This window comes from Panthera tigris (assembly GCF_018350195.1).
Source record: "Panthera tigris isolate Pti1 chromosome E1 unlocalized genomic scaffold, P.tigris_Pti1_mat1.1 chrE1_random_Un_scaffold_62, whole genome shotgun sequence".
NCBI classification, from domain to species: Eukaryota; Metazoa; Chordata; class Mammalia; order Carnivora; family Felidae; genus Panthera; species Panthera tigris.
Window position 1 is genome coordinate 167,720 of NW_024962175.1, and position 14,224 is coordinate 181,943.

Here is a 14,224-nt window from a genome sequence, read left to right on the forward strand (position 1 = left end):
GAAAGGGGTTATTCTATCCCCAAGTACTTCAAACATACTGGAATAGGGTCTAGATCACTCTACTTATTTCTTCAACTGCTTTCCTCCAAGGAGCCAGTTTTCCCTCCATGCCTTGGGATTCCAGCATAGAGAGTTTGGAGTCTGTCCTATTTGAAATGTATTTTCACTGCCTGCTTTGGACATTTTTTCAGCTAAAGCTGTTAGGATTTCAGTACATTCAGGACAGTGGTGACAAGCTTCAGTCCTCAAGTCTTCTCTGTCTCCTCAGTTAATAGAAAGGAAACGTAGCCCATCTGTCTGGACCTCTGTAGAAGAATTTGGAGAAAAAAAAAATAACACGTAAGAAATGTTCCCTTATTTTGTGAGCTACCTTTAGTCTGTCCCGTTGCTCTGCAACGGAAAGCTTTTGCAAAAATACTTGAGTTTTCCTCTTCAAATAAGATAGAGTTTTTTAAAAAACAAAAAAATATCTAGAACAGTATTTCTTCAACTTTGATTATGAGACAGTCTTTGAGGATAACTGTTGTTATGTTTTACTCCCATAAAGATAAGCCCACGAATATCCAAAAGCCAATAGACTGAGTCAGCACACGTTTTATCTGTAACATGAGGGAATTGAACGGAAATGGAGATGATGTCTAGTGCAGCGTCCACCGTTCGTTCGTATCGCAGTCTGTGGAAAAACAATTGCTGTCGGTCCAGCAGATGTAACCTGTCGGGTCAGTTCTCATTCTCCCCTTGGCTCAGGCACAATAGCTCCATGAAGAGAAGGCGGCACTAAAGACAGGAGGAGACAGGATAACTTGGAGTGGCCTGTATTGGAGTGGCCTGTATTTTGTTTTCACTACAGATAAACACAGGGCATTCATCTCAGCAGGAGGGCTGCCTGGGTAAGAGGAAGCACCGAGCCGATGGGTATAAGGCCATGGGTGAGCTACCAGGAAAGAGGGGGGGACAGTGGGGGTAGAGCACTGAGATAGTTGGGGGAAGGATAACAAACTACTAAATTGTTTTGGCTGCATAATTCTTCATAGTCTTTCTTAATAGGGAGCCAGGGGGGCGGGGCGGGGGGGGGGGGAGAAGTGGGCAGGGGAAGACACACACGTGGAAGAGGTTACTTGCACAGAGCCCGCCAGTAAGCTTGTAGGTATTAATGCCATTTTTATTTTTTCAAAGCCAAAGGACATTCAGAGCCTCAAGGTTGAGGAACTGTGTTTAACCAGACATGTGACACTCACGTTCTTTCTCTTCATAACATCGTCTGACTGGATATTAACTAGTGTTACACAAACCCGACATGTTAATGGGCCTGAAAAAACGTAGAAGAAGGGGCTGGAATAGGAAGAATAGGGGAGTTTCCAAGGCAAGAACAAAAATGCATGGCTCCCAGCCGCACCGCTAACTCCCTCTGACCTCCGTTGTGGAAGAGTTTGAATCTTCGCTCCCCTTTTCTCCACCTACTAACATGTTTGATCTTCTGGCAACTGGTTCTCTATTTATCACAACATGGTTCTTTTTTTTTTTTCTTCAAATTGAGATATAGTCCGCATAATAGAATATGCAACATTATAAAGTATATAGTCCAATGGTATACTTTGATAGACAATAATCACTGCTAATTCCAGAACATTGTCATCGCCCCCCTCGAAAGAAATACCATACCCATCAGCCTTTACTCCCCATTCCCCCCTCCTCCCAGGCCCCTGGCAACAACTAATTTACCTTCTGCCCCTATGGATTTGCCTATTCTGGACATTTCATAGAAATGTGTGTCTAGTTTCTCTCACGTGGCTTGTTGGCTTCAAGATTTATCCGGTTGTAGCATGTTTCAGTACTTCATTCCTTTTTTTAATGTTTATTTATTTTTGAAAGAGAGCGCACACACAAGCGGGGAAGGGGCAGAGAGAGAGGGGGACAGAGGATCCAAAACCACAGAGCCTGATGTAGAGCTCGAACTCATGAACTGTGAGATGACGACCTGAGCCAAAGTCAGATGCTTAACCGACTGAGCCACCCAGGTGCTCCAGTCACATTTTGTTCATCCATTCGTGAGTTATTGGACATTTGGATTATTTTGACTTTTTGGCTATTGTGAATAATGCTGCTATGAGTATTCATGTACAAGTTTTTGTGTGGTCATATGTTTTTAATTCTCTTGGGTACATACCTAAGAGTGGAATTGCTGGGTCATGTAGTAACTCTATATTTAACCCTTTTGAGGAACTGCCGAACTGTTTTCCACAGTGACTACACCATTTTACATTCCCACCAATGTATGAAGATTCTGGTTTCCCCAAATCTTGCTACCACTTATCATTGTCTCTCTGTTCGATCATAGCCATCTTAGTGAGTGTAGAGTAGTATCTCATTGTAGCTTTGATTTATATTTCCCTAATGACCTAAGACATTGAGCATCTTTTCATGTGCTTATTGGCCATTCATGTATTTTCTTTGGCGAAATGTCTCTTCAAATCCTTTACCCATTTAAACATTTGATTATTTGTCTTTTCACTGAGTTTTAAGAGTTCTTTATATATTCTGGATGTTCTGGATACTAGACTTGTATCAGACATATGATAGTTTTGGGTTGTTTTTTTATTTTTAAATAAAGTCCAGTTTATCTATTTTTCCTTTGGTTTGTTGTGCTTTTTGTGTCATGTCTAAGAAACCGTCGCCTAAATCCAAGGTCATAAAGATTTCTCTCCTGAGAGTTTTATAGCTTGAGCTCTTCCTTCTAGGTCTTTGACTCATTTTGAGTTAATATTTATATATGGTGTGAAGTGTAGGAATCCAACTACATTATTTGGTATGGGGATATACGGTTGTCCCAGCATCATTTGAAAAGACTAGTCTTCCCACGTTGAATGGTGTTGGCACCCTTGTTGAAAATCAGTGGGCCATAAATGTGAGGATTTGTTCCTGGACTGTCAGTTCTGTTCCATCAACTTACATGTCTGTTCTTTTGCCAGTACCACACCGTGATTACTGTAGTTTTGAAGTAGGTTTTGAAACCAGGGCGTGTGAGTCTTCCCATTTTGTTGTTCTGTGTCAAAATCGTTTTGGAGCACCCGGGTAGCTCAGTTGGTTAAGTGGCCGGCTCTTGATTTCAGCCCAGGTCATGACCTCATGGTTTGTGAGATGGAACCCCGTGTTGCAATCTGCACTGACAGCATGGAGCCTGCTTGGGATGCTCCCTCTCCTTCTCCCTCTGCCCCTCCCCTGCTCACACTTTTCCCCACTCACACTCGCTCATGTTTGCTCTTCTGCACGGGTGTGTATGCTCGCTGTCTCTCAAAATGAATAGATAAACTTTTTTTTTTTTTTTTAAAAAGATCATTTTGGCTATTCTCGGTCCCTTGAATTGACATACAGATTTTAGAATTAGCTTGCCAATTTTTGGAAAGAAGTCAGTTGGGGTTTGGATAGGGATTATACTGAAACCACAGTTCAATTTGGGGTATAGTGCCATTTTAACAATATTTTCTTCTGATCCGTGAACATGGCATATCTTTACACTTATTTCAATCTTCTTTAATTTCTTTCAACAACGTTTTGTGGTTTTTAGTGTGATTCTTGCACTTCTTTGGTTAAATGTTTTCCTAAGTATTTTGTTCTTTTGAGTACTGTTATACATGGAATTGTTTTCCTAATTTCATTTTTGGAATAGTCATTGCTGATGTATAGAAATAAAGCTAATTTTTACATATTGATCTTGTGTCCTGTAACCTTGCTGAACTCATTTATTAGTGCTAAGGTTTTTTTTCTACATTCCCAGGAATATGTCTTGTGGTCTTCTAGTTACCCAGGAAGATGTTGGAGCATTTCAAAGTCCCTATGGACATCTCATTTCTCAGCTTTTTCCTTTTAGGCTTTTTGTTTAGGCTATTTTTTGTCTTGTTATCAATTGCCTCACATAGCTGCCAGATTAAAACATTTATCTATAATTGTTTTCAAAAAATGCCCCTTGGGAAGAGGCTATTTTAGCACTGTGCAGTTCTCAGTGAGGTCAAGGGCAAGGCTTTCAAGTGAAGTTTTTTAGGGACCCCACTAGACAGGTAAAACAATGACAGTTTGTTCCTTGGGAATGAGGCTTTAAGGAACTTGAGCTCCATTCTGTTCCCCTGGGATGTGGGCAATTTTTAAGGCTACCATCACGATGGAGAGCAGAGGTTGAGGACAAGTTAAAACAACAGAGCTCACTGTTCTCATAGAAATTAGTAATTTTTTCTTTAATAAATGCTCTCCGGGTTGCTGCAAGCCCATTGGTTAAAATTTCCAAAGTTCTGAGAAAGTTGATTTTGACCATTTTTGCTAGTTTTTTGTTGTTGTTGTTGCTTTTACGGAAGGATGAATTTTCAGACGTCCTTCCTTTCTCATTTTCACTGATTCACCTGTAACAGGGCTTTAAAATGTCTAAAGTCTCAGGGCACCTGGGTGGCTCAGTTAACTGCCTGACTCTTGATTTCGGCTCAGGTCATGATCTTGCGGTCATGGGATCAAGCCCCATGTCAGGCTCTGCACTGGGCATGGAGCCTGCTTGGGATTCTCTCTCTCTCTCTTCCTCTGCCTCTCCTTCACTCATACTCTTGTACTCTCTCTCTCAAAAAATAGAATACAAAAATAAAAAATGAAATCTCTAAAGTCTCAATGATCACAGGCTAATTAAATACTTAATCATGGGAGATGATTAGAGGAAAGGAATAAAAATAGAAAATGTAATTCTTAGAGAAGCTCTCCCAGATGGAGAGATGAAGTTCAGCAAAGTGTTTCTATATTTAATGCTCTCAAAGTTAAGTTTAAGGTAACGGCTATTTTAAACCCCCTTTTTTTTTCATACAAGTTAAATACAGGCTTTGGAGTCAGAACTGAGTTCAGATTCCAGCTCTGCTTCTTGACTGGCTTGACAAACTGGGACAAATTATACAACCTCTCTGTACTTCAGTTTCCTCACTTGTAAAATGGGGTAATGATGTATCTATCACATAAGGTTATTGTGAGGTTTAAATGTGAAATGCTGATCACAGATGCCCTATGGCTCAATAGTATTGGTTGTGATGATTATCCTTATAATTTTGCAAAAGTACAGTGATGATTCTTGAGCAGAGTCAACCTAAAGGCAGATTTTCTTTTCTTTCTTCCTGTTTCCTTCACTTTATTTTTGCTGTAAAGAACTGAGAAGAAAATCTACTCGGCACTTTGGAATAAAAACTTGTGTCAAGCAGTGACAAAAAGTTATTTATTCAACAAGCCTTCACTAAGTAACTAGTAAATAACAAGCACTCTGTCAGGCACAGGGACAAAAATGACAATAGAGTATGGTCCCTGCCCTCAAGGAGCTGGCAGTCCAGGAGATGGATAAGGAAACGGGATCATATGCCACCTAACAAAGGCTGTCATAGGAGAATACACATGGTGGGGGTATAGCTTTCACCATTTCCTCTTAGATTAATCCCTTTGTCTTTGGCCCCCAAACTGAGGAATTGGTCCTATTTTTGTCTTTAACCGGGTGTTTTAAACTGTGGAATTTTTTACATTTCTAGAGATAAAGGAAAAGCACCTAGAATTACAGAGGACACTAGAAACAGTATTTCCTACAGAGCCTGGGCTTCCTACCAGCATAGTCACTTCTAGGATTTTCAGCCCAAAAAGTTCTTTGGCATATCTTTGCTTTGCTGTCCACGTAAAAAAAAAAATTTTTTTTTTCCTCTTTCTGTTCTCCACTTTATCGTCCAGAGAGCTGGGTAGTTCCCAAAGGAAGAGTGCTTTACAGAATCTAAGGGTGATTTATAGGCAAAGGCAGAAAATGATTAGTTTTCACCTTCCAGTTCCATACCCCCAAAATGAACATAAACTTTCATGGTAGTCATTACTGGAAATGCAGATAATTTTAATTCCATTGCATTTTTCAGAATTATCAGTCGTAACCCTCTGTCAACTGATGAAGATTCCGTGGGGCGCCTGGGTGGCGCAGTCGGTTGAGCGTCCGACTTCAGCCAGGTCACGATCTCGCGGTCCGTGAGTTCGAGCCCCGCGTCAGGCTCTGGGCTGATGGCTCGGAGCCTGGAGCCTGTTTCCGATTCTGTGTCTCCCTCTCTCTCTGCCCCTCCCCCGTTCATGCTCTGTCTCTCTCTCTGTCCCAAAAATAAATAAAAAATGTTGAAAAAAAAAAAAAAACTGTTGAAGATTCCTATCTTTTTAAGTTGCCAGCATTAAAATATTTGTAAGTATTGCAACAATCTCATGGCTCATGAGATGATTTCTGATCTTTTTTGTTGTCATCAAAAGATTAAGTATTTTGCGTTTTGGTTAAAAAGTCGTAATTTGAATTTTAACTGGGTTATTGAAATAAGCATTATTAGCAAAGAAAAAACGTATATGGGCAAGATAGCCTGCAGAGGAAGGAGTAGTATTGAAGAACACATAACAGACATGGGACTTGTAGATGTAGGTAGAAATACCATTTATCTCAAAGTGGAAAGTGGAGTAAGGTGTATATTAAAAGAAAAAAAGACTAATCAAGAGAGGTGGATGCAATTGAGAATGAAAACGAGGATAAGAGTAAAAAGGATTGTACTGTTGAGCACCAAGGTGATTAATTTGATGATGCACATAAAATGTCTTCATTGGGAGCTTTCTGAAATTATTGTCCATAGCAAGAAAACTCTTGAGCTGACTTGACAAAGAAGCCAGAATTGAAGTAATCACATGTTGCTAAGTATCTTTTTAGGTACAGAATTTTTATCCTTGGGTTCAAATCACGCATGTTTGGGCTTTCTCCTTCAGAGACATGGGATCAACACAGGTGTCACTTACAACAGTTGAGAGCATCCTCATGATGACCGTTGAATTGGAAACACTGTAAGTTGATTTTTCTTATGTGTATTTTCACTTAGTTGTTTACTTAGATTTGTTTTATTGTTTTCTTAAGTCAGATTTATTGAGGTATAAAATTTACTCTTTTTAAGCATACAGTTTGATGAGTTTTGACAAACGTGTAGTTATGTAACCACCACCACATTTGAGACGTAGAACATTTCTGTCACCCCAAAAGGCCCCTATGTGCCTTTGCAGCCAATCCCCTTTTCTCACCACCAGCCCTGGCAACCACCAACCTAATTTTTGTCCCTATAGTTTTGCCTTTTCCACAGTGTCTTATAAATGAAATCATACCAGGGGCACCTGGGTGGCTCAGGCAGTTAAGCGTCCGACTTCAGCTCAGGTCATGATCTCGCGGTCTGTGAGTTCAAGCCCTGCATCGGACTCTGTCCTGACAGCTCAGAGCCTGGAGCCTGCTTCGGATTCTGTGTCTCCCTGTCTCTCTACCCCTTCCCCATTTGCACTCCATCTCTCTCTCTCTCTCTCAAAAATAAATGAACATTAAAAAAAATAAATAAATGAAATCATACAGTATGCAGTCTTCTGTGATTGGTTCCTTTCAGCATAATCCTTTTGAGATTCATCCATGTTTGTTTTTTTTTTAACTTTTTTAACGTTTATTTATTTTTGAGAAACAGAGAGCATAAGCAGGAGAGGGGCAGAGAGAGAGAGAGAGACACAGAACCCGAAGCAGGCTCCAGGCTCTGTCAGCGCAGAGCCCAATACAGGGCATGAACCTGCGGAACATGAGATCATGGCCTGAGCCAAAGTCGGTCACTTATCTGACTGAGCCACCCAGGCACCCCAGAGACTCATCCATGTTTTTGCACACGTCAGTAGTTCATTTCCTTTTTATTGCCGAGTAGTATTGCAGTTGTGAGGATATACCAGTTTGTTTATGCATTCATCAGTTAATGGGCATTTGAGTTGTTTCTAGCTTTTTGGCCTTTATGAATAAAGTTGCTTAAAACGCTTACATGCAGGTCTTCGTGTGAGCATATGTTTTCATTGGGGGAGGGGGGCAGGTGGTAAAATACCTAATGGCAGGATTGCTACATCATATGCTGAGTGTATATTTAACTTTTTAAGAAACTGCTTACCTGTTTTCTAAAGTGGATGTACCATTTTGCATTGCAGCCAGCAGTATATGAGATCTTCTATCTATCCTTTCTTCTAATGTCTTTATCTATTTTTCATAAGGTGAATGTTGGCCTTAAAATTGAGTTGGGAAGTATTCCCCTCTCTTCAATTCTCTAGTACTGTTTGTGCAGAATTGGCATTATTTTTTCCTTAAATGTTTGCTAGAATTCACCAGTGAAGCCATGTGGGCTTGAAGCTTTCTTTGTGAGAAAGTGTTAAACTACAGATTTTATTTTTGTAATAGTGCTACTTAAATTACATACTTTATTTTTTTGAGTAGTTCATGTCTTTCAGGGAATCTATTTCATCTTGAAGTTATTGACATAAAGTATTTTATAATAATCCCTTATTATCCTTTTAGTATCTGTAGAATTGTAGTGATGTCATTCCTCTCATTTTTGATATTGATAATTTGTGTCTTCTCTTGTCTTTTCTTGATAAATCTGGCCAGAAGTTTATCAGTTTTACTTATCTTCTCTAAAAAGTGCCTTTTCATTACACTGACTTCTCTATTTTTGTTTTCCTTTTCAAAAATTTCTGCTTTGATCTTTATCATTCCATTTTCTCTCCTTACTCAGTGATGAATTTCCTTTTCTTTTTCTAGTTTCTTAAAAGTGGACACTGGGGAAGATGAATACTATATGAGCAACATCCCACATGTTGACATGTTGTGTTTTCAGTTTCAGTTGGTACAAAATAGTTTCTAATATCCATTTTGACTTATTTGACCAATAGGGTTACTTAGGAGTGTGTTGGTTAGTTTCTAAATATTTGGAGATTTTACAGATCTGTTAATTTGTTATTTAATTCCATTGTGGTCACAGAACAATATGTTGGATGACTGAAATCCTTTTAAATTTATTGAGGCTTGTTTTATAGCCAATGAATTCTGGTAATAGATGAGAATATGGCCTATTTTGATAAATATTATGTGTCCACTTGAAAGAAAATATGTAGTCTGCTGATTTGGTGTGGAGTATTCTATAAATGTCAACTAGGTCAAGTAGGTTGGTAGTATTTTTCAAGTCTGATGTATCATTACTCATTTTCTATATATTTTTTCTGTCAATTATTGAGAGAGGGATATTGAAATCTCCAACTATAATTGAGTGCTTATGTGTCTCTCTTTCCTATTCTCCTTAATATATTTGGAAGTTCTATTATCAGATACATAAATTTTTAAGTTATGTCTTTTCTAATAGTTGACATTTCTATCACAATGGAATAACCTCATTTATCCCTGGTAATATCTTTGCTTTGAAATTGACTTTGTCCTATAGTAAATATAGCCACTCAAGGTTTCGTTTGATTAGTGTTAGCAAAGCATAATTTCTTCCATATTTTTAACCTACTTATATCTTTGTACTGAAGATGAATCTTATAGACAGCATATAGTTGGCTTTTGCTTTTTTATCCAGTATGACAACTCTATCTTTTAATTAGGTGATTATACCATTTATATTTAATGTAATTATTTATATGCTTACATTTAAAGCTACTGTCTACTCTTTTCTATGTATCCCATCTGTTCTTTGTTTCTTTTCTTTTTCTTTTTCTTCTTCTTCCTGCTCTTGGGTTGATTTAGTACGTTTTATTATTTTTTGGTGGGGGGATAAATAGTTACAACTCAGGTTTTGTTATTTTAGTAGCTGTTTAATGGTTTGTAGTGTTCATGTTTAACTTATCACAGTCTATCTTCAAATGATATTATATGATTTCATGAACAGTATAAGAACCTTACAGTAAATAGTGTACTTCCATTGTTCCCCTCCTGACCTTTGTGCTATTGTTTTCATACATTTTACTTTTAGCACACCATATTATTTTTTTTGTTTAAATAGTCAGTTATCTTTTTTTATTTTTGTATTTTTGAGAGAGACAGAGTGCAAGTGGGGGAGGGGCAGAGAGAGAGGGAGACACAGAATCTGAAGCAGGCTCCAGGCTCTGAGCTGTAGACACAGAGCCTGATGTGGGGCCTGAAATCACAGACTATGAGATCATGACCTGAGCTGAAGTCAGATGCTTAACTGACTGAGCCACCTGGGTGCCCCTCAATTATCTCTTTTATTGAAGTATATATAGATCATGTAATATTAAATTAGTTTCAGGTGTACAACACAGTGATCTTTTATATACATTATGAAATGCTCACAACACAGTGATCAATTATATACATTATGAAATGCTCACCACAATAAGTATATTACAGTATTATTGACTATATTCCCTATGCTGTACTTTTCATCTGGTGACTTATTTATTTTATAACTGCAAGTTGGTACCTCTTAACCCTTTTCACTCATTTTGTCCATATCCCCAGTTTGTTCTCCATATTTACAAGTGTTTTCTCTTTTTTGTTGTTGTTTATTCATTCATTTGGTTTTTTGTTTATTTTTTGTTTATTTTTTACCTTGTTTTATTTTTTATTTTTTAAAATTTGCATCCAAATTAGTTAGCATATAGTGCAACAATGATTTCAGGAGTAGAGTCCTTAGTGCCCCTTACCCATTTAGCCCATCCCCCCTCCCACAACCCCTCCAGTAACCCTCAGTTTGTTTTCCATATTTACGAGGCTCTTCTGTTTTGTCCCCCTCCCTGTTCTTACATTATTTTTGTTTCCCTTCCCTATGTTCATCTGTTTTGTCTCTTAAAGTCCTCATATGAGTGAAGTGATAGGATTTTTGTCTTTCACTGACTAATTTCACTTAGCGTAATACCCTCCAGTTCCATCCATGTAGTTGCAAACGGCAAGATTTCATTCTTTTTGATTGCCAAGTAATACTCCATTGTATATATATACCGCATCTTTCATCCATTCATCCATCAATGGACATTTGGGCTCTTTCCATACTTTGGCTATTGTTGATAGTGCTGCTATAAACATTGGGTGCACATGCCCCTTCAAATCAGCATTTTTGTATCCTTTGGTTAAATGCCTAGTAGTACAATTGCTGGGTTGTAGGGTAGTTCTATTCTTAACTTTTTAAAAACCTCCATACTGTTTTCCAGAGTGGCTACAGCAGTTTGCATTCCCACCAGCAGTGCAGAAGGGTTCCCCTTTCTCCACATCTGTTGTTTCCTGAGTTATTAATTTTAGCCATTCTGACACATGTGAGGTGGTATCTCATTGTGATTTTGATTTGTATTTCCTTGATGATGAGTGATATTGAGCATCTTTTCATGTGTCTGTTAGCCTTCCGGATGTCTTCTTTGAAAAACTGTCTATTCATGTCTTCTGCCCTTTTCTTAACTGGATTATGTATTTGATTTTTTGGGTGTTGAGTCCTTTATATATTTTGGATACTAGCCCTTTATCAGATTATGTCATTTGCAAATATGTTCTCCCATTTCATCAGTTGCCTTTTAATTTTGTTGATTGTTTCCTTTGCTGTTCAGCTTTTTATCTTTTTTTCATGGATGTTTGTTTTTGAGAGAGAGAGCACAAGAGTGGGGTAGGGGCAGAGAGTGAGGGACACAGAGGATCTGAGCAGGCTCCGCACTGTCAACAGAGAGTCGATGCGGAACTCGAACTCACAAACCGTGAGATTATGACCTGAGCTGAAGTCAGAAGCTTAACCGACTGAGACACCCAGGTGCCCCAGAAGGTTTTTATCTTGATGAGGTCCCAATAATTCATTTAAAAAAATGTTTGTTTGTTTGTTTGTTTACGTTTATTTTTGAGAGAGAGAGACAGAGTGCAAGCAGGGGAGGGGCAGAGAGAGAGAGGGAGACACAGCATCTGAAACAGGCTCCAGGCTCCAAGCTGTCAGCACAGAGCCTGACACGGGGCTCAGACTCACGAACTGTAAGATCATGATCTGAGCCAAGTCAGATACTTAACCAACTGAGCCACCCAGGTGCCCCTATTAATTAATTAATTAATTAATTAAGAACATGGACACACACATACATGTATACATGGGGGGGAGCAGAGAGAGAGGGAGAGAGAGAATCTCAAGTGGAGAGAGAATCCTGATGCGGGGTTCAATCCACGACCCTGAGATCACGACCTGAGCCAACACCAAGAGTCAGGCATTCAACCCGCTAAGCCACCCAGGCACTCCTCAGTAGTTCATTTGTACTTTTGTTTCCCTTGCCTCTGGAGACGTGTCTCTAGTAAGAAGTTGCTTTAGCTGAGATCAAAGAGGTTTCTGCCTGTGTTCTCCTCTAGGATTTTGATGGTTTCCCGTCTCACATTTAGGTCTTTCATCCATTTTGAATTTATTTTTGTGTATGGTGTAAAAAAGTGGTTTAGTTTCATTCTTCTGCATGTTACGGTCCAGTTTTCCCAACACCATTTATTGCGAAGACTATCTTTTTTCCACTGGATATTCTGCTTTATCGAAGATTAGTTGACCATATATTTGTGGCTCCATTTCTCGGTTCTCTATTCTATTCTATTGATCTATGTGTCTGTTTTTGTGCAGTACCACACTGTCTTGATGATTCCAGCTTTGTAATACAGTTTGAAGTCCAGAATCATGATGCCTCCAGCTTTGTTTGTTTGTTTTTTCCCAACATTATAATTCGGGGTCTTTTCTTGTTCCATACAACTTTTAGAATTGTTTGTTCTCGCTCTGTGAAAAATACTGGTGTTTGATAGGGATTGAATTGAATGTGTAGTTTGCTTTGAGTAGTATAGACATTTTAACAATATTTGTTCTTCCAATCCTTGAGCATGGGATGTTTTTCCATTTCTTTCTGTCTTCTTCAATTTATTTTCATAAGCGTTCTATTGTTTTCAGCATACAGATCTTTTACCTCTTTGATTAGGTTTATTCCTAGGTATCTTATGGTTTTTGGTGTTTGTTTTTTTTTTTAATTTTAGAGACAGAGTGTACAAGTTGGGGAGAGGGGCAGAGGAGAGAGAGAGAGAGAGAGAGAGAGAGAGAGAGAGAATATCTTAAGAGAATCTTAATCTAATCCATGCTGAGCGTGGAGCCTGACACAGGGCTCGATCTCACGACCCTGAGATCCTGAGCCGAAATCAAGAGTAGGATGCTTCATCGACTTAGCCCATCCAGGCACCCCTTGTTTGTTTGTTTTTTTCTGAGATTCTACATATAAGTGAAATCATATAGTGAAATGATATACATACATATAGTGAAGTGAAATCGTAACCTATATAGTTACCAGTTCTAATGTTCTTCATTCCTTTGTGTGGATCCACATTTCCGTCTGCTATCGTTTTCCTTCTGCTTAAAAATACTTTCTTTAGGGGCACCTGGGTGGCTCAGTCAGTTAAGCATCCAACTCTTGATTTTGGCTCAGGTCATAATCTCACAGTTTGTGAGCTCAAGTCCCGCGTTGGGCTTTGCTTGGGATTCTCTGTCTCCTCAGTGCTCTTTCCCCCTTGCACACGCATACTGCACGTGCCCTCTCTCTCTGTCTCTCAAATAAACATTTAAAAAAATACTTCCTTTGGCATTTCTACAGTGTAAGCCTGCTAATGATGAATTCTTCCAGCTCTTGTATGTCTCAGATAGTCTATCTTGCTTTTATTTTTGAAAGATTTGGGTATAGAATTCTAGCTTGATGGCTATTTGGTCCCCCTCTCCTTTTCACTGCCTGAAAGATGTTGCCCCACCGAGTTCTGGCTTACATTATTTCCAACAAGAAATATGTTGTCATTGTTATATCTTTGTTGCTCTGTGTGTCATGTGTGGTTTTGTTCCTTTGGCTGCTTTTAAGATTTGCTCTTTATCGCTGGCTTTGACCAGTTTGATTATCATGTGCCGTGGTGTAGTTTTATCCGTGTTTAATGGATTAAACTAAACATGTAGTTTAATCCATGTTGTGCTCAGATTTCATTGACCTTCCTGGATTTGTGAGTTTATAGGGTTTACTTATTTGGAAATGTGGGGGCTATTAGGTTTTCAAATTTTTTTTATATCTCCTCTCCTTCGTGGACTCTAAGTATACATATATTAGGCCACTTGAAGTTGTTGCACAATTCATTGAGTTAAGTAGAGGCATGGGGTTTTTTCCATATATGAAATACTGTTATAGTAACTTTTTTAAATGTCCTTGTCTGCTAATTGTAGCATTTGTGTAGATGATGGATTAGTTTTTGATTGATTGCTTTTTAAAAAAAAAAATTAACATTTATTTATTTTTAAGACACAGAGAGTGATCAGGGAAGGGGTAGAGAGAGAGGAAGTTAAATCTGAAGCAGGTTCCAGGCTCCGAGCTCTCAGCACAGAGCCTG

At 38.7% G+C, this 14,224-nt stretch overlaps 1 protein-coding gene and 1 long non-coding RNA gene across 2 annotated transcripts in view; one reads left to right on the forward strand and one right to left on the reverse strand.

Moving 5' to 3' along the window:
- The window catches only part of LOC122236274 (leucine-rich repeat-containing protein 37A3-like), a 50,698-nt gene that overhangs the window by 24,498 nt on the left and 11,976 nt on the right, over positions 1–14,224 (forward strand). Inside the window, exons 8-10 of the mRNA XM_042977147.1 lie at positions 5,910–5,933; positions 6,173–6,220; positions 6,784–6,858. Coding sequence (XP_042833081.1) covers positions 5,910–5,933; positions 6,173–6,220; positions 6,784–6,858 — 147 coding nt within the window. The remainder of the gene's footprint in view (positions 1–5,909; positions 5,934–6,172; positions 6,221–6,783; positions 6,859–14,224) is intronic.
- On the reverse strand, positions 577–13,235 carry LOC122236279. The gene is made up of 2 exons (XR_006214352.1): positions 13,150–13,235; positions 577–777 (listed from the first exon to the last, which is right to left on the reverse strand). It is a non-coding gene; the product is annotated as an uncharacterized LOC122236279 (long non-coding RNA).